The 25212-nt window shown below is 35.4% G+C and overlaps 2 protein-coding genes across 10 annotated transcripts in view; both read right to left on the bottom strand.

The window, feature by feature from the left end:
* Positions 1-19848, bottom strand: part of cdpf1 (cysteine rich DPF motif domain containing 1) — a 168920-nt gene extending 149072 nt beyond the window's left edge. For 2 of the 9 annotated variants that reach the window (XR_009827924.1, XR_009827927.1), the window contains exons 1-6: positions 19670-19848; positions 19378-19489; positions 19046-19174; positions 17375-17487; positions 7822-7922; positions 4126-4206 (exon numbers count right to left, since the gene is read on the bottom strand). Coding sequence is in view for 2 of the 9 variants with exons in the window: in XM_062064522.1 (XP_061920506.1) it covers positions 19049-19174; positions 19378-19489; positions 19670-19782 (351 nt within the window). In the remaining 7 variants the exon portion in view is untranslated. Of the gene's footprint in view, positions 1-3169; positions 4207-6834; positions 6957-7783; positions 7923-12163; positions 12944-14174; positions 15349-17374; positions 17488-19045; positions 19175-19377; positions 19490-19669 lie in introns of those variants that run through there. The other 7 variants (XR_009827926.1, XR_009827928.1, XR_009827923.1 and 4 more) reach the window with 7 other exon arrangements.
* Positions 19849-21319: 1471 nt separating this feature from the next.
* LOC133661358 (peroxisome proliferator-activated receptor alpha-like) overlaps positions 21320-25212 on the bottom strand; it is a 46290-nt gene continuing 42397 nt past the window's right edge. Inside the window, exons 5-8 of the mRNA XM_062064514.1 lie at positions 24794-24996; positions 24465-24728; positions 21956-22199; positions 21320-21895 (exon numbers count right to left, since the gene is read on the bottom strand). Coding sequence (XP_061920498.1) covers positions 21651-21895; positions 21956-22199; positions 24465-24728; positions 24794-24996 — 956 coding nt within the window. The 3' untranslated portion in view covers positions 21320-21650. The remainder of the gene's footprint in view (positions 21896-21955; positions 22200-24464; positions 24729-24793; positions 24997-25212) is intronic.

The raw sequence follows: 25212 nt of genomic DNA on the forward strand, positions 1-25212 counted from the left end.
AACAATTGTATGCACAGTTGCTCTTGGGACCTTAAGCTGCTTTGAAATGGCTCCAAGTGACTTTCCTGACTTGTTCAAGTCAATGATTCGTTTTTTCAGATCTGTGCTGAGTTCCCTCGACTTACCCATTGTCACGTTTGTAACCGAGTCTAATGAGTGCATCATATAAGCCTTATTAAATGGGCTCAGAGAATTGCAACAGGTGTCATCAATCATAATCACTAACATGAAGTTAAGAGGCCATGCCATGAAGCTAATTTGATTTGATTGTAACTTTTCTACATCACCAAAATTGATTAGTAGACCCACAATAAATTCATAAAAGAACCAAATTTCATGAAAGTTTTTTGTGACAAACAAGTATGTGCTCCAATCACTTATCACAAAATAATAAGAGTTTTAGAAATTATTGAAAACTCAAGACAGCCATGACATTATGTCCTTCACAAGTGTATGTAAAATTTTGACCACGACTGTATGTGATATATATATATATATATATATATATATATATATATATATATATATATATATATATATATATATATATATATATATATATACTGTATATATATATATATATATATATATATATACTGTATATATATATATATATATATATATATATATATATATATATATATATATATATATATATATATATATATATATATATATATATATACTGTATATATGTATATATATATATATATATATATATATATATATATATATATATAGTTTAAAAGTAAGGAAAATAGTTTTAAGACAGAGGTTGATATCAAACCAAACAAAATAAACATTCAGGCATCCGTATTGACACCTGTTGATATAAAATACTGCAACTAATATCAATTATTAGCAAAATTTTTATAAATATGAATAGTATTCATTATTTTATTTGTTTTGTATTTTACATAATAAAATATTAAAGTTTTCTCCCTCTGGTGATTCCCTTGTTATGCTGGGGGATTTAACACTCACGCGAAGAGGCGAGATTAGGAAGAAATCCCTGTATAATTGTATCAGAGCTTTGTCCGCATTGCCAGCCCATTTCCAGTGAGGTTTGAACTATCCCAGCACTGACCTTTGTCACTGATTCTGTTCTTTTGAACAGAATTTCTAAGAGCAGTCAGGGCGCTGAGAGGATCTGCTTTGGTGGCAGCAGGATTAGATCTCTGTTTTTTGCAGATGATGTGGTCTTGCTGGTTTCATCGGGCTGTGATCCTCAGCTTTCATTGGACAAAGTATGAAGTGACTGGGACGAGAATCAGAATGTTCAAATCCGGGTCAAAAGTTCTTACAGGGTGGCGTGTTATCTGCAGGTTGGAGTTGAGATATTGTCTTAAATGGAGGAGTCCAGGTATCTTGAGGTCATGCTCACAAGTGATGGAAGAATGGATCGACAGGCGGCTCAGAGAGGTGTCTGCGCTGTATTGAAAAGCTCTCAATTTACAGATTGATCAACGTTCCTGCCCTTAACGATGGTCATGAGCTTTGGATGGTGAACGAAAGGACAAGATTGCGGCTGAAATGAGTTTCCTCGATTGGTTGGCGAGGTTCTCCCTTAGAGAAACTCATTCTGAGCTTGGAGTAAAGCATCTGCTTCCCCACATCCAAAGGAGCCAGATGAAGTGGCCTAGGCATCTGGTCAGGATGTCCCCCAGACACCTCCCAGAGAAAGTGTTATGGGTACGTACGACCTACAGGAGGCCACAAGGAAGACCCAGGACACGTTGGAGAGACTATGTTGCTCAGCTGGTCTCTGAATGATTTGGGATCTATGGTAGTTGTTGGACAAAGTAGCAAAGAGAAGGAAGTCTGGGATTCCTGACCTCAGATTAGCAAAAGAAAATGGATGGATGGATGGATGGATATTAAAGTTTTATATTACATTTGCTGCTGATGTGCCATTTAGGTGTACTTTTTTTTTTTTGTTGTTAACTTTGGTTTTTTTTGAGTTATTGACAACTGGCTGACTTTTTAAATAATAATTAAAAAGTTACCTGATGTTTTAAGGTCAAATAATTTAGTTTTTTTCCTTATAACAAAAGCATCAAAAGTAGCAAAAGTTAATTGCCGTGATGGAGCTCCACGCTGTCTGCTGTCCTTGTTTGAATCTTTTAGTTCAAGGAGGAGCCTTTGAAATAAAACCATGCTTCTTTTGTCTTTGATTCAATGTTGATCGTTGAGTTTCATAATTGAAATTGACATGCTGCCAAGAAGAGCACACAATGGCAATAATCATACTGAGATGTTTGTCAAGCTTACAAAACGACCTTAATGAAGAAAATAACAGCATTTAATTGAATCTGAACATTTAATAGACCGATTATAAGTCAGAATGGTTAAGACTTTGGTACATTTTTAGGTACCAACCGAATTTCGTTAGTTCTACCCTATACCGATTCACTTAAAATCAAGGTGTACCAATTTGATACCTTTGTCATTGCAGACTTGGCACCGGCTCATGCACTTGGCGGGCAGACAGGCATATTCAAAGCGAAACTGCATCTAAATTAGTGTTTCTTAACCATAGGCCCTTAACCATAATTACTGAATACAATTAAAACCAAGAGTAAGATTACCAATTCAGTGTTAGTATTTGAGTGGGCCTGGGGCCCCTGCGCAATGGAAAAGTTGGGCCCTGAGGTCAAAAAGGTTAGGAACCACTAACATAGATGATGTTGCAATTGTCCATGCCATTAATACAAGCATGCCTGAGAGAAAGTGCTCGAAAGTAATGCTCCACTTTTCAAAATGTGCTAGCTCGATGGATGTACCATATACATGCTAGTGATTATCATTAGCAATTTTACATGGCAATTTCAACATCTCCAAATTTGGCAATCAACACTACAGTTTGTACAACGAAGATGCACGTCACAATCAAACAACTGGTGTGTCATAAATACAATACTTACAGTATAAACACTTTGTAGGGCTCAACAAAAGACATGGCCGGCACATTCGACCTACAGCAAAAAGACTACTTCCTGACGATGGCAAAAAACCCATGACAAATTGAAATGGACGCATACTTACAAATGAGACTCGGAAGTGTGGGAAAATAAGGAATAACCACTGGACAGCACTTTATTATCATCTCACTGTTATTTTTTAATCAAAAAAATTTGATTTTATTGTTTAAAAAAAATAACATTTTACCAAAAAGTACCGAAAATTGGTATCGATAAATACAGGTATCGTTTAGGTTCAAATGTGAAAGGTACCCATCCCTTATTATAAGTTATAGAAAGCAGGGTCGGGCTAAAGTGAGTCAAAGCAAAAATAGATGACTCAATACTGAAAGCACTACCACACAATGAGTTAAGTGCATGAGGAATCATACCTGAAACTGAATGAATGGGAAAATAACCAGTGTTTCTCCAAGCTGCGCCTACATAATCCACACTGTTTGCCTGTTGTAACTCTAATAATAATACCACAATGATTATATAACAGTTATTATTGGGCTCTCTTTCAATTTTAATTGCCGGATTGAGATAATAGATGGAATTCTTCTCATGTGATTTAAGGTTAGGGTTTGTATATCTTTGCCCGGAACACAGCCTGTAATTGTGATTGCTGTGTTCCACAGGGCTCCCTTCTAAGTTCATTGTCTTTTAGTCTTTATAATGTTGTAAAAGCTGATGGTATTTACAGTTTTAAAGAACTTTTTCGAGGAGGAATGTCGTTTTTGACGGTCTTTTGGTGGATCAGCTGGGATGGGTGATGAAATACAAGTCGCGCAGTGGAAACATGCTTGTTTACTCCTCCCTGAGTGTGTTTTTCCAAGGGTGTGTCTCGTCAGCTGACAGGGCATGGTTAAAAAAAAAAACATGACAAAAAAAAAAACAACGCCCTTGCACGTGTAGGAAAACGACACTTGTAATGCAGGAGTTTCATGTCTATCACGTTATTAAAAAAATTCTAAATTCCAGTCATTTTTCTCCCTAACCCTACCTGTAACTCCACCCTAACCTTACTCTCAACCTGAGGTTTTGCAATTATTCGCTGTGTGATGGTTCAATGGCCCTAAAATACGAATATTCAGTTTGCATTATTCCACACCGGTGTGTTACACACGCTCATGCCCCTCCAAAGGGAGCACTCTGTACTTACTTCTGGCATTTCTTTAATGGGCCTGACGTCGTTTCGTGCTGTGGTCTGAGGTCGCTGCACTCATCTATTTTCCCTCAGAAACTAAAAAAAAAAAAAAAAAAGAGTACAGAGTAGTTAGCAGGCTATAAATGACTCTGACTTCAACCACTGTTGGCTGAAAATAGCACTAGTAGGGTATTATTATCATTAATGAGTAAGATTAGACCAGTTCGCTTTTTTTTTGTGAGGTTAATGCAGGTTCAAGGTCATGCATTCACGAGTGCCCTCCAAATATTTTTGTTGCTACTATTAGTTACAAAAGACACATCTTCCTTGTATTGTTGGTCAAATGACGTGTATGCGAACACACCCATGTAGACACACACTTGTTTATTTGCATCATGTGGGGTTACAGTGAAAACAAAACGTATTGTAGATTTCGGGAGGCACATATTTCCAGTAATGAACAGGTTTTACGCTTGGCTTGAAAAAGTACATCCAGTTTGTTTGGAAATGTACCTGGCCTGCTGAGCACCAATGTATGCACCACCATTTTTTTGCAGGTAAACAGTTTAGCTAGTGATGCTGAATGGCAAGTTGGACCAGTTTGCTTATTAGTGGAAGGAACAAATATCAGTTCCTCCAATATGTTTTGTATATGTGCATGATAAGCCCCAAAGTTGCCCAGAGTGAGAAATAAATAGAGAAATTACAAGTCAGTGAATGCAGCAAACATGCCGCTTGCTTTTGTATTCAAACGCAACACTGCATCACTTCAATGTAAGCCAGGGGTGTCCAAACTTTTTTTTTACTGAGGGCCGCACACCGAAAAATCAAAGCTTGTGGGAACCATTTTGATAGTTTTCATTTTCAAAATCAATACATTATATAGATTTTTTTTTACTTTTAGTGCTCCCGTAAACTTTGGTTCATGGGACCTGAAAAAGTCTCAATCATAAACAATTTAAAAAAATAAGTCATATATTTTTTTTTTTAATTTGTGTGGTAAACGTTTAAATATGTCTTAAATATCTGTCTGTCGATATGAAGTTATTTGTGTCTATTTTTTAAATGTTATGCCTTTTTGTCAAAAACCTGTTTATGGCAAAAACACTATATTTTTCCCCCAATTTTTTTTTATTCATCCATCCATTTATCCATTTTTTACCGCTTATTCCCTTCATAACAACATTTATTCTACCGTATTTTTCGGACTATAAATCGCAGTTTTTTTCATAGTTTGGCCGGGGGTGCGACTTATACTCAGGAGCGACTTATGTGTGAAATTATTAACACATTACCGTAAAATATCAAATAATATTATTTAGCTCATTCACGTAAGAGACTAGACGTATAAGATTTCATGGGATTTAGCGATTAGAAGTGACAGATTGTTTGGTAAACGTATAGCATGTTCTATATGTTATAGTTATTTGAATGACTCTTACCATAATATAATAATAATAATACCTGGAATTTATATAGCGCTTTTCTAAGTACCCAAAGTCGCTTTACATGTTAAAAACCCATCATTCATTCACACCTGGTATATATGTTACGTTAACATACCAGGCACGTTCTCAGTTGGTTATTTATGCGTCATATAACGTACACTTATTCCGCCTGTTGTTCACTATTCTTTATTTATTTTAAATTGCCTTTCAAATGTCTATTCTTGGTGTTGGGTTTTATTAAATAAATTTCCCCAAAAAATGCGACTTATACTCCAGTGCGACTTATATATGTTTTTTTCCTTCTTTATTATGCATTTTCGGCAGGTGCGACTTATACTCCGGTACGACTTATACTCCGAAAAATACGGTAATTCATTATTGTGTTTTGAGCAATGATAGCTTACATGGCAGCTTTGTGTTATGAGAGTCAACATTACCACTTTTTCTCATTACATTCCACATGTTTGCTTTTTTATTCCACTTTTTTAATGGTATTTTTAAACAATTAACCGTGGGACACAATTGGTCAACGGGACACACTTTGGACACCCTTGTTGTAAGCCATAGGCTGTCAAACCCAACCAAAAAAAATGACATTTAGCTAGTTTGTTGTGGGTCACTTCCTGGTTTACGGATGATGACGGAACCCAATAGGGCTACAAACATTTTTTATTGTAGGGCAGGTGGAACACATCAATAGCAGTTCAAACAGAAAAAATACTAAATAAAAACATTTACTGCAAGTGGAAAAAAAGAAGTATACAACACCATTTTTTGTTTCGCGTTTGTTAGCAAGCATGCTACTTAGCGGTTCACACATGGTTGATGGCACAAGAAAGCTTTTACCTTCTTTTTAGCTGTTTTTTTAAGTTATGTCATCACTTAATATAGTATTTTTGTCCACAATAATGTTGTATGTCCACATGAAAATGCAAAACCCATACCAAAAATTGGTGTTAGGTCATAAGAAATACAGTATAGTCTTACATTTGTTGGGCCTTCCGCATTTATTTTTAAAAAAATGTATTGTAGGGCGGGGGAATATATCAAATGGCTTAAATGGAACAAATACTAAATCAATCCCTCTAATAAAAGTGGAAAAATAATCATACAACACTGTTTTTATTTGTGTTTCTTAGCAAGCAGGCTACTTCCTGGTTCATGGATGATGGCACAAGACAACGTTTAGCTTATTTTTAGGCTATGTGGTCGCTTAATATTGATATTTTTCTACACATCATCAGTGTATGTCCAAATGAAAATGCAAAATCCATACCAAAAAGAAGTAGTCTTATGTTTGTGGGGCCTTCCATATGCTAGCAGGTCACTTCCTGGTTCATGTAGCATTTTTTTAATTGCATGGCAGGGGGGATGGAAAAAAAAAGACTAAATAAATTCCTGTAACAAAAGTAAAACAACTCTTAGAACACAGTGGGGTTTTTTTGTTGTCAGCTTGTTAGCTAGCAGTCTACTTCCTGGTTCATGGATGACGACATAAGACAACAAAACTAAAGCTGCAGCTATCGAATAGTTTAGTAATCGAGTATTATATCGAACATCCCGATCGATTAATGGAGTAATCGAAAAAAATCCCATTTTTGCTTTAAAAGAAAATATATATATATAATTTTTTTGGTCCTGTGCAGCTTCTCAGGCAAATCATATTGTTGATGTAGATGCCCATATCGGCTGTAAAAATGTACTTTACAAAAGAGAAGTGTGGGATACTTCTCTTGTTCTCTTGTACTTCTCTGTTGTCAGCTCTAAGCAAAACCTTATCATTTTTGTTTTTCAGGGAAATGTATATGCCAACAATTAAATAGTCCTGTCAGACTGCAAAAAGTAGACATCTTATAAAAAAAAGTTTAAAAGATGCCATGTTTTTGTGAGCATAAGCAGCTTAAAAAGCATAACAAAGTCAATGTTGAGTTTGCTTGGACCATAGGTGTGTGTATAGTATACATGTGTTTGTATAGTCCAAGTGCAACCACACCCTTAAGACTACTGCTGACCCTGAAATACAAAATGGCTGCACTTTTAAACAAGCTGGCAGCTAACGTCGGCTGCATTTTCACATATGGCAAACTCATATATTAATTTATAGCTTGGATTTACGTGAAAACATTTGGAATGAGGACAGAAGGCACTGGCTGCACGCATCGCCCATATGTGGACGCTCAGCGCGGAAAATGTTCTCAATTGTATTTTTTTCTTTTTTCAAATACCTCATACACTCCTGCAGTGTATCTCGTTGCAAGCTCACCCCAAATAACTGAGGAGCTCTCCTCGCTGGATGCGTCTTCCACAGGACTCACGGCTCATGCCATCTTGTCATTCTTCTGTCAGATGGCACACGCGCGTACGCTAGAAAAAACAAAAGATATTTTCAATGAAATGAAATCAGCGAAAAATAATGTCAAATATTTCAGATCAATTAAAATGCAATAAATAATTTAAAAAAAAATTGAATCTACAATGAAAGATTATACTAAACATATTTCAATTAAAATACAACTGTTTAACATTATATTTGCAGAATATGAACATATATGATTAAGACCATTTATAATTGTTTTGAATAATAAAATGAATGAAATAAACAAACCACAAAACCAGCATCTAAACAGTCAGTTATAGTTTGTTCCATTATTTACTATTATTTATTTATAATATTAGTATTTTAATCATTTACATTCTAAAATGTATTATTAGTTATCCGAACAGCTTCCACTCTTCTTTAAATTATTATTTTTTTTAATTTTAATGCATAGAATTGTCCAAAATGTTTTCAGTAAAATGAAGAATACAAACGCTGATTCATTCGTAAAGAAGTGATCCATTTAATTATGAGGTTTCTCAAACGCTCAATAGTTTTGTTTGTAAATTGTAAATAAACTGCAGAATAAAAATTTCCCCCAAATGTTTTCTAAACAAGATAAAAATGTATCTTATTCCTTTTATTTTTCGATACAATTACATTATTTTTTTATTAGCAATTATATTTTTAAATAGTTGATATAATAATCAGAATATTGTTAAATATTATTATTGTTATTGATGAGCAGGCACGATCCGAAATTTTAAAAATAAAATAAAAAAGGAGTGTTTTTTTATGGTTATTAATATATTAAAAAATAAAAAAGTAAAAAATACTAATAACATTTAAAATATTTTTAAGTGAAATAATGACTTCTGCTTAAGTTATTGCCTTAATGTATTGGTTGTAGTTGTTTTTGTCCAAATGACTTCGCTTACCTTATTACGTATATCCAAGGCTGGATAGATAGCTGTTATTTCGCGCTCATGTGCTAAAGTACTTTGTTTGGAGCTACGTGCGCACTTCATGTACATATTCGTGTGTGCACAGTGCTGCAGAGCAAAGTGAAAGGTTAAACAGGTCACTACGCCAAGCTGCATGAGTCACCGGAGGGGAAGCAAATGTGTAAAAAAGACGCTCACACTGGTATTGTTTTTTTTTTTACACCCTGTGCTAGGAAAAGTTTTAACCACCATAGCTCTGTCGTAATTACATTTAAAAAAACAAGATATTCAAAGAAGAAGAAAAAAAAGGGCTTGGAATACTCCTTCCTTGGCAAAGATGGCCGACTTGTGAGCTCATGCTTCTTTTATAGGCCTTCTGGAGAATATCTATTCATAGCCTGTAACGTTTATGGCCCGTTATGTTATCTGCAGCAATCATTACTGTTACAATTACAAAGCTGAGGTGTTTCTAATCCTTATTTAACTACTGGAAGGACAAAATATGAGAACGAGCTCTCAGTATGACGCACACTACAATTCCTATACTAAACAGATTGCTTGATTACAGCATCTGACCTACTACTAACTTTAGAAAAGTGGATACAGTTCTAGTATTGCGAAGTATGTGTTATATATATATATATATATATATATATATATATATATATATATATATATATATATATATATATATATATATATATATATATATATATATATATATATATATATATATATATATATATATAATAGGGCTGTGAATCTTTGGGTGTCCCACGATTCGATTCAATATCGATTCTTGGGTCACGATTCGATTCAAAATCGATTTTTTTTTTTTCAATTCAACACGATTCTCGATTCAAAAACGATTTTTTTCCCGATTCAAAAGGATTCTGTATTCATTCAATACATAGGATTTCAGCAGGATCTACCCCAGTCTGCTGACATGCAAGCAGAGTAGTAGATTTTTGTAAAAAGCTTTTATAATTGTAAAGGACAATGTTTTATCAACTGATTGCAATAATGTACATTTGTTTTAACTATTAAATGAACCAAAAATATGGCTTATTTTATCTTTGTAAAAATATTGGACACAGTGTGTTGTCAAGCTTATGGGATGCGATGCAAGTGTAAGCCACTGTGACACTATTGTTCTTTTTTTTATTATTTTTATAAATGTCTAATGATAATGTCAATGAGGGATTTTTAATCACTGCTATGTTGAAATTGTAACTAATATTGATACTGTTGTTGATAATATTAATTTTCGTTCCACTACTTTTGGTTTGTTCTGTGTCGTGTTTGTGTCTCCTCTCAATTGCTGTTTATTGCAGTTCTGAGTGTTGCTGGGTTGGGTTTGGTTTTGGAATTGGATTGCATTGTTATGGTATTGCTGTGTATTGTTTTGTTGTATTGATTAATACAAAAAATTTTAAACATTTAAAAAAAAATTGTTTTTAAATAAAAAATTTTTTTTTTTTTAAATCGATTTTTTAAAAATGAGAATCGATTCTGAATCGCACAACGTGAGAATGGCGATTCGAATTCGAATCGATTTTTTCCCACACCCCTAATATATATATATATATATATATATATTGTGGAAAAGTTATTCATATCCACTTTGTTGCGGTCTTGTACATCAGTGGTCCCCAACCTTTTTGTAACTACGGACCGGTCCACGCTTGAAAATTTGTCCCACGGACCGGGGGTGGATTTTTTTTTTTGTCATGAAAAAATACAATCATGTGTGCTTACGGACTGTATCCCTGCAGACTGTATTGATCTATATTGATATATAATGTAGGAACCAGAAATATTAATAACAGAAAGAAACAACCCTTTTGTGCGAATGAGTGTGAATGAGTGTAAATGGGGGAGGGAGGTTTTTTGGGTTGGTGCACTAATTGTAAGTGTATTTTGTGTTTTTTTATGTTGATTTAATTTAAAAAATAAATCATAATAATTATTTTTTTTATTTTTATTTTTATTCTTGTGCGGCCAAGTACCAATTGATCCACGGACCGGGCCGCGGGCCGGTGGTTGGGGACCACTGTTGTACATGACAAGTAATATAAAGCGGTAGCCACCTAGCTTAGCTTAGCATAGGGTAAACAGGAAAAACATGCATCTTTTTTAGTCAGAATCAGCCATTTTGTGCAATTTCCAGTCTAAAATAGTATTTACACAACACAATATTCGAATCTATGGGTATAATGTTTTGAAGGTGGCCAAAGAGACGCGACTGAGATAAATAGGCTAACGATAATGAATATGTAGCCCCCTAGCTTAGCCTAGCATAGAATAAGCAGGAAAGACACTTTTTTTTTTGTCAGAATCAGCCATTTTGGGTAATTTTAAGCCTAAAAGAGTATTGACCCAATACAAATATTACCACTTATTGAAATTATGTTTTAGAAGTGGCTTAAGAGACACAGCTGAGATAAATATGATGGTGATTATGTAGCCACCTAGCTTAGCCGAACATAACATCAACTAAGAAGAAAAATACCAATTCATAGTCAGAATCGGCCATTTTGTGTCACAAATGTATAGACACAGGAACCGGTAATGACCTCGTTACCGGGGTCAACATAGCTCCGACTATATTATTATTGCTATTGTACTAATGCTAATTCATAGTCATCATTAATATGTAGGCACTATCTCGTTTCTATTGGCTGCAGACTTCCAAACGATATGTCACTCAGTATGGCAAGATAATGAGCTCAGCCTGGGTGAAGTATTACAGGAATAACACACACACACACACTCACACACACACGTAAACACTTGCCTCCTCCACACTGATATCAACAGGAAAGAGTCAGCCAATGAAACTAATTGCGGTGTGTGTGTGTGCCCGTTATGAAAAGAACAGCCTGTACCGTACACATCATCCCGCCCACTGCTACCTGATTGGTTCCCTCCAAGTGGTGTGCTTTTCTGCTCTTTTCTCTGATTGGACAGTCTGCAAGCCACTTCTCGTTACCTCTTACAAAGAGGAACGGTTTGTTTTTTTCCTGCTCCAGATGAGCACAAAATACTTTTTGCACACAAATCATGCAGTTGTTTTCAGCTGAGTTGCGATTAAAAAAATAAGCCACAAACCACCAGCGCAATTATGTACAACCGTTTATTTACCTTTTTCAAATAATGATTAAAATATATTTACAAAAAACGTCGCTTTGGGAAAGCCATACACACACACACAAAGCACAACATAAATAAGTTAGTATACTTTTTTCAGTGTTTTTCCAAAAAAAAAAAAAAAAAAATAGGCACACAGGTCCACTTCAGAGAGGGCGCTTTTGTTGTTCTGCCCACACAAAAATGAGGAATAATAATAGTGCAATTTACATGTTCCACATGAATTTCACATATTTGCATAAGTAGCCCAGTGATTTTTTATTTATTTATCTTTTAAATCTGGACTGTTCATCACTCAGGGGTGCATTCAAATAATACAATTTCTTAGGATTATTATTGGAAAATTTGGTCGAATATTGCTCAACTGTCCATCCCCCAAACCAAAAAAGGCACACTTTGGCAAATCTCTGGGGGAAAAAAAAAATACAACAGGATGAAATAAAAAGGGGTACATAGAGATTCTCATGTAAACTTTGTCTCTTGTGGCTGTTCCCATGGAAGAGCCAGAACAAAAAGGAAGACATTTAAGTTTCCATACAACCCTGATGACTGTTGAAATCTGCATTTAAAAAAAAGACCTGAATAATTACAACATAACATGACCACTTGAAATATTTTAGGGGGGAGGTGGAAATTGCACTGCAACTAAACCACCCCACCACCCGTGTCAAAATTCACACATATTATCCAAAAACACAGGCATGAAAAGCATTTAGCTTTTTATGTGCTACATATAAAAACATAGGTAGTAAAAACAGCACAAACGATGGGGAAGGGAGGGTCATCAATATGCACACTTTTGCTACATTGTCTGCTGCTTCTGAGGCAATTTAAGAATTAAAAAAAGAATATCAATAAGAGTGCCAAAACTTGATAGTGTACATGTTCAGTGCTTGTGCAGCCTCTCGTGCCTTCCTATAGGAGAGCCTGCTTGTGAGTGCTGTCTCTTCTCTCTGCGCTCCCCTTCACATAGGCTGCAACAACAACAAAAAGACGTCTTTAATGAACAGTAATAAGAGGCATTGTGATGCATTCAATTGTACAGACACGGCTGAACACTACACTATATGTGCAGTGTTCACAATACAAGATGCCTTATGATGCATTCATGGGCACATTCACGATGTAAAATGTACTATCATTTATTGTTCAGAGTTCACATTATGGTGCATTCAATGGCACATGCATGGCTGTAAGGTGCATCATTTGTTTCTTTGCAGTATTCACATTATAAATGAGACATTGTGATGCATTTAATGGCACACGCACCACACTTAAACGGCATCATTTGCTTATGTACAGTGCTTACAGTCTAGAGAGGCGTTGTGATGCATTCCCGGGTGTGAACTATGTTATTTATTACCTGTGTACGTGCGGTGTTGTGTGGGGGTCACTGTGATGCATTCCAAGGCACACACTGTATAAAAGGACATTTTGATAAGATGCGTTCAATGGCACTTAATGGTCGGTAGTAGAAAACCTGTGTACGTTAGGTGTTATGTTGGGGGCGGGGTGATGCATTCGATGGCACATGCAAGGTTGTATGTGCTACATATATATTTGTTAAAAAGGCAGTTTGTCTGTGATATGATACGTTCAATGACACATGCACGGTTTAACAATATAACATATTTTTTCAAAATGCGGTTTTAATGTCATACGATGCATTCAACGGCACACGCTTGGTTATAAAGTATATAGTTAAGATGTTATGCCCAGTTATTATACCGGTGTACGTGCGGCGTTATAGCCAAGGCACATGCACAGTTCCATACTGTGGGCATCGCATGATGCGTTTAATGGGACGTGTACGGGTTTTATACTGTATTTGTTAAAAGGCAGCTTGGGGCGGGGGGCGTTATATAACGGGTGCAACAACACATGCCGGGTTATGTAGTATTACCTGTGTAGGGGGCAGTGTGATGCATTCAATGGCACGAGCACTGTTGTAAACTATACTGTTTTAAGAGGCATTCTCGCGTTTTAAGATGCACCCGAAAGACATGACCAGTGTACGTGCGGCGTAAATGGCGGTGCGTTCAATGGCACATGCAAGGCTGTAAAACTACATTACCTGTGTACGTGCTGTTTAAATGGCGATGCCTTCAATGGCACATGCACGGTTGTAAAGTGTATTATTTTTGTTGTTGTCAATGTTGCGTCTACACACGATGTGTGGGGGAAAAAAGTGAGTTTATGGAGTACCTTTACTGCTCCGCGAGATTGTTGGCTTCCTGCGCCTGGTTTCCTTCAGCCCCTGCGGGCGACGGTCTCCTCCCGTGAGGCGGCCTGGAGAAGAAATCCGGTGCGCCGCGGTCCACCGTCCACACGAAGTTCCCCGCGGGAAGAGGCGTCTCGGACTTCGGGTCGAAATTATAGCGCTCCTTAAACGCCTGCACGCCCTCCCCGATGGAAGCCGTCAGACAGTCGCGTATCTCTGTCGGGTCAGGTGTCCCAAAAAGGACCCTGCGCACCGGAGGCTTGCCGTTGTCCTGCGGCGGCGCGTCCACCCTCTCCACGGTCGCGTCGGAAAGGCGAACATCTGACATTTTGACAAAACCTATTCCCAAGTGGTCGCGGCAGGAACGCAGCGCGGATACTCCATTAAAGGAAAAAGTGGGTAAGAATCCAAGGGGGGGGAGGTGATTGGGGCGACTCCTGTCAGGTGCGTAGTAAAGCTGCAAGACAAGTCAGGACATAGCAGCCAATATGGCGTTAGAGCTGCAGTGAGTGAAGAAGTTGACATCAAGGTCTATTTAAACAGAGACGGCCATTCATTGGCTCCGCGCTCCTTTGGACCGCCCACTGAGCGTCCTTAAAGCACCACTACGGAAGATCGGATTAACTCTACACACCAGTAATGGCCTCATTAATGGTTTGACTGCGGCATTTGTTGACATAGTGATGCATTCACGCTGAACAAATACGCCATATGCTCAACCTCTCCTGTTCAATACCAGCTTAAAACATGGATTTCACCACATGACATGAATGACGTCATTTCAGAGCCACACAGCGGCCGGTCGTATTCAGAATTAGGTTTTTTTTTAATGTGTGACAATAAAAGGCAACATGATGGAGAAAGCAGGAATGTATCATGGCTTTGACACATGAAGCGACCAATCAAATCGCTCCCTTTCACGTTCATGCCGCTCAAGGCCACGAGAGGGCATGTTTGCTTGGTAACAAGGGACTGCTATGATATGTGATGATTAGCAAGTGAATTCACTGGCTATGTCAAAATTAATAAAATAGGATAAACATGTAAATGCGACATCCAAAATACTGTGAATACTTTATAATAAAGTGTTCTACATTTTACAATGTATTTCTACTTTAACCCTATGACTTCAGAACCAAACAAACATATATACACGCACACATAAATATATATTTACATACATATACACATATATTATATACATACATACATATATGTATGTATATACATGCATAAATATTTATAATGTTCACTATGACCTCAATTGATTTAATATATATTAAAAAATAAAAGTAAAAATAACAAATACCACATATTTTTGTACTTAATAGTCCTCAACTGATTAATATATATATATATATATATATATATATATATATATATATATATATATATATATATATATATATATATATATATATATATATATATATATATATATATATATATACAAACAACTTTTTCACTTTTTTTTTTTTTTTGCTTAGATTTCTCCATAAATTCTGGTCCAAAACAAAATTATCAAACATTTAGTGTTTTTTTGTTTGTTTTTTAAATGTTGGCCCTTTTGATCAGATTGTCACATGTTTAATTTATTTAAATAACTCGTTATGCAAATGTGTATCAGTCGAAAACTGTGACAATTTGATCAAAAACCTTTAAAGGATAAAGTTGCTTGTGAGATTTAAGCAAAGTAAGTTTAAAAAAAAAACTACTTTTTAAGGACTTTTATGTCTATATATACACAGTGTAGCGTACACCTGTGAAATAATTGGACATTGAAATTTAACATGAAAAAAAAAACCAACCTCTTAGGAAGAATTATGGAGTACAACAAAAACGATGGCCAAAAATACAGCAAAAATGTTATAAAATGACAAAAACTCAGCCTTTGTCTCCAGAGGGTTAGTGTACAACATCCAGAGGGTTAATCTACAACAAATCAAACAAATATTTAAAAAAATACATGACAATCTTCATTACATAAAATAAATATGTCTAGAACATTTTTATTTTGAAAAAACTACTTAAATATTTTTTTATGTTCACTATGACCTTAATTGATTTAATATATATTATAAAATAATTAAATACTATACAAAATAAAATGTGTTAACTTAATAGTTCTCAACACTTTGAGTATAACAATTATGGGCAAAATACAGCAAAAAATTACTGAAATGACAAAGTCAGCATTTGTCCCTTGAGAGTTAACTACTACAAATCATAAAAATCTGAATTTAAAAAATACATATGTCAGCCACAGCCTTTATTACATAAAATAATTATGTCTAAAACATGTTTTTTTTATTTAAAAAAAAACCCTAATTATTTACAAATATTGTTTAATGTTCACTATGACCTCAATTAAAATAACATATACATTACAAAATAGTTAAAAATAATCAACTGATAAAAAATAAATATGAATACATCTAAAAAAAGACATGAAGAAATCCAAAAACTATTTTAAGGGAATAAAATGTAATAAATGAATAAAAATAAAAATATATAACTATATATAGTGACATATTTTTGTCTATATAATTTTATACATACATAACACTGTATGTAACACTCAATTGATGGGTGAATGTGATGTACTGGTATAATGTAATGCGCTTTAGGTATCATTCCAGTAATAGCAAAGTACTATATAAACAAAGACCATTAAATGCACAGATACTTAAAAAGAAAACATGGCAATAAAACCCAAAATAAAGATTATTCTTCAAAAATAATGTTTTGTTTGTATTTGTATTAAAACAATTTTAAGTAGCGCTAAAGTTCACCATGTATTTATCTTTGGCATCACTTGGCATTAAACTCAATTTCGGAGGGATTTGCCATCTACAGTGTAGATTAGAGCCTCATTGGTTTACGATGGTGACATTAATATCAATAACTGTTATCTTGCATGCTGTAAAGAGTTTAAAGGCTCATTGTCATCAGATAAGAACATACCTGTAAGATGGATTGAAGCATGGCCATGTGGCTGCGCTATCACAACCATCAAGTGACAAGACAGCGAGCTCGATCTGATTGTGACGGGCCATAAACGACTTAGGGCACAACTTGATTGAATCACCGCAAATCCACTCAGCGGCTCGAGGTTACGGACGGTCAACGTGACGTTTGCAGGCGGGTTGAGAGGGTAAATAAAAGGGACAACAAGAGCACAAACCTCTTGAAAGTGCTGACGTCAGTGTCGAGGAGGGAGCGGTGCCGTCATAGTTGGCTCGGTGCCTATCGCTGTTCGACTTTGCCACTGTGTCGCTGCACTTTGCACAGTGGAAGCTTTAGGAAATAAAAGAACAATAAAAATGTAACCTTTAATCCTAGCTAGTGCATATGATAATGTAAGCGCAAAACATATTGTGATGACTGTCGTAAAATAAAAAGTTTACATAGACTTTAAATAATCAAGAGGGTTTTTTGTCAATTAATTTTTTGGACAAATAAACAGTTGTATTACTATGGGCTTTACAAGCGACTTCAACATGTCCATTTTGTGATCTAACATTCATACCTTAGCAATAAATATCGATTTATATTAAAATGTACATGTTGAGTTGAGTTTGTGTTTATTTCGAACATGCGTGCATACAACATGATACATCACAATTTCCAGTTTCTCTATTCAACATGTTTGAAAAGGAGTAGGAAGAAGCAGAGCTTATTTAATCCTACCCCTTTTCCTTTACACAGCAGTTGCTAAAACTTTTGTCCACTTCATGTTCTCAATTTATTCACAATATGCTCCATAACTAATAACAATACAATTAAATAAATAATAAGTAGTGAAGTAATTTATATTTCATTTGGCGAGATGAATAAGATTATCTAGAAAATGAATGGATGGATGGTTTATCATGGTTCTTCTTTGTACTTTGTAAACACTTTAAGTTTAAATAGTTTATTGAATTGGATTATATTAGTACGTTGTTTGATTTATTTGGTTAATCCATGCCATAATTTAATTCTACATACTGATATACTGAAGGTTTTAAGTCAGTGGTTCTTAACCTGGGTTCGATCGAACCCTAGGGGTTTGGTGAGTCGGGCTCAGGGGTTCGGCGGAGGTCAAGACACACCCGACTCATCGTGTAAATAAAAACTTCTCCCTATCGGCGTATTACGGATACGGCAACAGCAGAAGTCACACTGATTTGCAGGTGTGTAATTTGTTGTGAGTTTATGACTGTGTTGGTTTTGTTCTTTGAACAAGGTGATGTTCATGCACGGTTCATTTTGTGCACCAGTAATAAAACACGGTAACACTTTAGTATGGGGAACATATTCACCATTAATTAGTTGCTTATTAACATGCAAATTAGTAACATATTGGCTCTTAACTAGTCATTATTAAGTACGTATTAATGCCTTATTCGGCATGGCCTTATTATAACCCTAACCCTGGCCCTAACCCTCACCAAATAACTCTAAATGAAGTCTTTGTTACTTAGAATATGTTCCCCTAGTGTCCAAAAAACTCTAAATTAAGTCTTTGTTACTTAGAATATGTTCACCATACTAAACTGTTACCAAAAACATATAACTTTGTCTTGAATTGAAAACAACATTTTATTTTTCACTAAAGGGTTCGGTGAATGCGCATATGAAACTGGTGGGGTTCGGTACCTCCAACAAGGTTAAGAACCACTGTTTTAAGTGTTGTACTTCCATACAAATACAATAAATTACATTTATATTTCTCCTTCTCTTGTTAAAAGGGAATGTAAACCTGAAAATACAAGAAAATGTCCACATATTTTGACAAAAGTGTTGCCATGATGCAGAGAGGTGTGTTTTGTCATATATATATATATAATAAAAAGGACTTGATGTTAAAAACCTATCACTTGGTGTCCATGGACGTCTGCCCCTTCTTGCCCAGCTCGGCCTGAATCTGCCGGGGGAACTGGTCCAAGTTCTTGTTGACACAAGGCATGCAGAACCTCCTGGTGTAGAAAAGGCTGCAGTCCTGCCAGGTCAGCGAAAAAAAAGTTTGTCACGTTAATGAATGCGCCGCAAGTAGATTGCTCACTCAGCACATCGTGTACATTTTAAGGACACTTGATACGAGGTCACATGAGGATAGCATTGAAGCCACAACGCAATGCAAGGTCAAACACTCGTTAGAACGGAGATGGGATGAAATAAACGTCATTAACAAAAAAATCTTACCGCGCCAACACAAACCGTAGCATCGCACAAGTTGCACTTTGAACCCAAAACAAGGAACTTTTCCTTGTCCGGACTGAAGGGGTCTTTAGTCACAAAACACTCCTCCAGCAACCTAGACAACAAAATAAACATACATATAAACTCACGCCAGGTCCATAAAACAAGACAAAAGCAGAAAACTAGACATTTAAAAAAAAAAGTGTCGTCTCTGCACGTAGCAGCGAACTATTAGCCTAGCTAGCTAACATCCAACTCGCAACACGACGTTCCGCTTCATTTTTTTTAAACTCACACAATGGCTCTGGTGTTTGGTGGCTTTTGCCCGAAGCAAGTAAAAGGACAACTTAAACCACAAAGTTGGCATGTAAATGTATTAATATGGGGTTCTGTTGTAGTTTGCTCCATTATATACTAGAAAGGGAAATGGAGAAGCGCGTCCTGTTTGTCGTTACATGGGCCTGCACCGCCACCTACAGGCTCGGGGGAGTATTAGCACTCGCCTGTCGTTGCTTTTTGATTGATTGATTGATTGATTGAAACTTTTATTAGTAGATTGCACAATTCAGTACATATTCCGTACAATCGACCACTAAATTGTAACACCCGAATACGTTTTTAAACTTGTTTAAGTCGGGGTCCACGTATTATTATGCTCTGAATTGATACAGCTTCACAACAACAAAACACAAAAATAATAAAGTTAAAGTTAAAGTACCAATGATTGTTACACGCACACTAGGTGTGGCGAAATTATTCTCTGCATTTGACCCATCACCCTTGATCACCCCCTGGGAGGTGAGGGGAGCAGTGAGCAGCAGCGGTGCCCGCGCCCGGGAATCATGTTTATGGTGATCTAACCCCCAATTCCAACCTTTGATGCTGAGTGCCAATAATACATTGTATAGTCATTTTTAAGAAAAAATACAGATCACCTTCAAGACTACTAACAAAAAATAAATGTATTCATTATTGTTATATTATCATTATTTAAATGTTCCTGAGGGAACTCTCCTGAAGGAATCAATAAAGTGCTATCTATCTATCTATTGTTGTTTCCGGCTATTGAAACAATTTAAAAACAGCACTGATTGCATAATGAGGTTAATTTGTGTCTTTATTACGAAATATTTTTTAGACAACATTTTTTGCGTTTAAATTTTGTGACCTGGATTTTTTTTTTTTACATCAAATTATGCTGACAATTTCATTAAATAAAAGCAATTTGAGCAAAATTTGAATACAATTTTTTTTTTTTGTCAAAGTTTTAAAATTCAGTGTAAAAAAAATGTAGTGCATAAAAATCACGTGACTTTAAACTTGACACAAATATTTCTGCACTGAATTATTTTACACGCTGAATTTTTTTCATGGAATTTTTACACACTGAATTTTTAATTAAAAGGTAACGAGTCTTGAGTTTTGAAGCAACAAATATTTCTAAACTGAATTCTTTTACACTGATTTTTTTTTAACACTGAATTTTAATTTAATGTAGGCGGGTCTTGAGTTTTAAAGCAACCCATATTTTGTTCCACTGATTTCTTAAACATTGAATGTTTTACACTGAATTTTTACACACTTTAAATGTTTTTACACAGAATTTTTACACACTGATTTTTTGAAACGGCAGTGAGTCTTGAGTTTTGAAGCAAGAAATATTTCTGCATTTTAAGTTTTTTACACTGAATTTTTTTTAGACTGAATTTTAAAACACTGCATTTTAACAAACTGAATTTTTGAACACACACACTTTGATACAAGGACATTTTCATTTGGTGTATAAAAAAAAAAGTATGTTCACAAAATGTAAAAAAAAAAAAATCATAGTCAAGACACAAATTAACCTCACTATGATTGTCAATAATCGACATGGCAACATTAAAAAAGTGAAATACATTCTGTGTGTGTACATTCAAAAGTGTGTATTTGTCCAAACAAGTGATGCAGTCAGTATTTTGTATTTTATTTATGAAAGACTCATTTGTAGTTTGAGAAGTCACATTTCAATCATCATGCAGGGTTGTTCAAATGCAAAAAAAAATAGCACACATTTTTTAAATAATATACAAGGTAACATAAGTTTGACACCACCTGGCCACTATACTATTCAGGCAATATATATATATATATATATATATTTAATTTTACATATGATTGCTTTAGTCTGTCTCCAATGTAAAATATGGCCCCCTTTTCACAGTACAGTAGTTTTCCCTAAAACAAAGTTTTCTTGTGCAGTATGAGTAAAAGTGTACTCAGTAGTGATATTGAAGTTAGTACATGTCCCTGTAGATTTCCTGCAAGAGGGGATGCAGCGAGGTGTCCTCCGACGTCTCGATTTCTTGCACCAACTGAGCGTGCTCGGTGACCAGCTCCCTGAGGTCGGCCAGTTTTTGCAACAGTCTCGGGAACAGGAAGGCGTCGTCTGGGTGGTTGGCCACCAGGTGGAGCCGCAGGGCTTGCACGATGCCTTCCTGGAGCTGCTCCACCAGGGAGACGTCCACCAGGCCTGGACGGTCTGGGAAAAGGACAAGAAGGTGAGGACTCTGAAGGAGGGTTAAACCTCGGACGAGCTCACCGCCGCAGCAGATGATGGCGGCCACGAACAGGGCCAGGTCGCTGTCGTCCAGCTCTAAGGCGTTGAAGCGCGTGGCGAACTGGAACTTGGGCTCCATCATGTCGCTGAAGGGCCGACGGAGGCTCTTGAGGAACTCGCGGGTGATGAAGCCGCCACCGCGCGCCACCAGGAGGCCATCTTTGTTCATGCACGAGGCCAGGAGCGTGAAGAGGGCCTCGTAGACGCCGTACTTGAGGAGCGTCACCTAAAAGTCAGCGGGAGAAGTTTAATGGCCAGAATGGACCTAGTTGTACCTGTTCATCGCTGTTAATCGGTTCCGGACATAACCGCCATAAATGCATTTCCGCAAAGTAGGAATCATGAATTATAAATCAAATATTTTAATAGCTACGGCATAAAAAGCTTGTTCACGACTTTATTAGACACCTCCAGACATAAAATAACATATTTTAGTCACCTTTAGATTCTTTTAAGCCAATTAGTTGCCACAAAACTGAAACACGTGCTCTGGTATAGCGCTGTAGTATTGATATTTGTAGTTTATTACAACATTTTATGCTTTAAAAATTAGTTTAGGACCAAAAAAATTGTAAAATATGCTTAAATTATCCCTAAAATATTTGAAGCTCAATGTCGCGAGGGACGACTGTATATACAGTATGGCTCACATCTTAACCAATGTTTAAAATACATTTTGATGTTTTAGAAGTAAAGGGTGAAGCTAAATACGATTTGCGGAGGAAAGTAAATGAATTAACAAATGAAAATAACACATTTATAATGTATAATAATATTAAATAAATAATAACCTAATACAAAATAATGATTTAATAATATAAAATCAATTACAATTTCGTCAAATTTCTATAGTAATATTTGAAAAAAACAACTTGTTTATAATATGCTTTAATATTCACTGTGACCTCAATTGATTTAAAATACATTATAAAATAAAGTGGAAAAACAATAAAATAAAATAAAATGTTTGTACTTAATAGGTAGTCTTTAACTGATTAAAAAAAGGAATAATATATATCAGGGCTAAAATAAATTATATTTTAGGAATAAAAGATGAAGCTAACTAAGATTTGTGGACGAAAGTGAATTAAATAATTATTGAAAAAAACAACATAACATTTTACAGATTTAATTATATAAAATAATGTAATAACATAAAATAAATGCAAATGTAATAACATTTCCATAGTAATATTTTAATAAATACATAAAAAAATATTTTTGCACTAATAGTCCTTAACTGATAAAAAACAATATAAATACTTATGTATATGTATATATATGTGTATATATATATGTGTGTATATATATATATATATATATATATATATATATATATATATATATATATATATATATATATGTCTTGATTAAATTATCCAAAAAAAAAAATATATATATATACACACTTCTCTATCCTCCTTCAAAACCGCACTAAAAGAACACCTCCAGGCAACTTCAACCCTAAACTAATACCCTCCCTTCCACAGCATACCTCTTCGGATTGTAAATAATCAAATGTAGACACTTTTTCTTATACTTTTTCTTATACTTTCTGATCTCTCTCTCTGTGTCCACTACTTGCTGTACATCTCCTACCAAGTCAGTCCTACACTGTTCCAATGTCCATTTCTCTGATGATGCAATTGTTGATGACTGAAGTGTTGATACCAACCAAACCTAAATATAATATATACGTATATATACATATATATATATATATATATATATATATATATATATATATATATATATATATATATATATATATATATATATATATACACAAATGTATATATATATATATATATTTTTTTCCCCCCATTATATATATATATATATATACATATATATATATATATATACAAATGTATATATATATATATATATATATATATATATATTTTTTTTCCCATTATATATATATATATATATATATATATATATATATATATATATATATATATATATATATATATATATATATATATAAATAATGGGGGAAAAAATGAAGCTAAATAGAAATTGTGGAGGGAAGTGAATTAATTAATGAAAAAACAATTAAATTGTATAGAATACATTTATAATATATATAAAAATACTAAATAAATAATAATTTAATAACATAAAATAAATAATGATTTAATAATATAAAATACATTAAAATGTAATGAACTTTTATCGTAATATCAAAAAACAATTAATTTACAAATATTTTTAAAAGTTTCATGTTATCAAATAAATAACCTAATATAAATTCAATAATGATTTAACAATATAAAATTAATAATTCAATAATATAAACTAAAATAAAAAAATGTTATCAAATGTATATATTTTATTTATATGTCTACATTGTGTACATTGCTCCTCTAAACTTGATGCCTCCTTCAAATAAACCTAACGCTCATTAAATAAACGCCCTCGGCCGCTATAGAAGGGAACTCCAGTATTTTTTTTGGTTGAAATAAGAATGATGGTACATTAGTACCTGGTCATTCAGATCCAGGTTCTGGAAGCCGGGCACGGCCTTGGCAAACTCGGTGAGCTCCGTGACCGTCTCCACCGAGGTGCTCTGACAACAGTGGAAGAGGCGAGCCTCGGCCTCCCTCCGCTGGAGCCCGCCGCATCCCACCGCCGCCACCAGAACTCCTGCTGGGACGTCGCTGTCGGGCTCCAACTTGTCAGACACCATGTGGGCCGCGAAGGTCCTCTCGGCCAGCTGGAAGGTCTCCATGTCGTGGATGACGAACGGCTAGAAGGAAGACAAAAGTTGACCTCCGGGGATGAAATGAAGCCCCAAATAATCACCTCGCTTACCGGCTTGCTTGTCTTTCCGGTGAGGATTAGGCGAGCTTTGGCTTTGTTCATGTTGAAGTTCTTCATGTAGGCTTCGTGGATCCGCCCGATCAGGATCTTGTGGTCGGACAGCAACGGGCTGGCCTCCTTCTTCTTCTCCACCATCTTGCTTTCCGCCTTCAGCTTCATCTTCTCCGCCTGGGGCATGCGTCCAAAGCGGATGGCTGTCGCACGGAGACATTTACACAACCCATGGAAGGATTCATTCGTGGACTTCCAAAAAAGCAGCAGTGAATTAGCCCGCAAATGATACGCTGCGGTGAGTTCTTTCCTTCCATCTCGGGTTTCTGACACTGCAGCGCCTGCGGCGTGAGGCCGCTGAGACAGACTCAATGACCCTGCAGCGCACATGTGCAGCGCTAAGGGTTCCTGGCTTTTCT

This window comes from Entelurus aequoreus, linkage group LG12 (assembly GCF_033978785.1).
Source record: "Entelurus aequoreus isolate RoL-2023_Sb linkage group LG12, RoL_Eaeq_v1.1, whole genome shotgun sequence".
Classification (NCBI taxonomy): Eukaryota; Metazoa; Chordata; class Actinopteri; order Syngnathiformes; family Syngnathidae; genus Entelurus; species Entelurus aequoreus.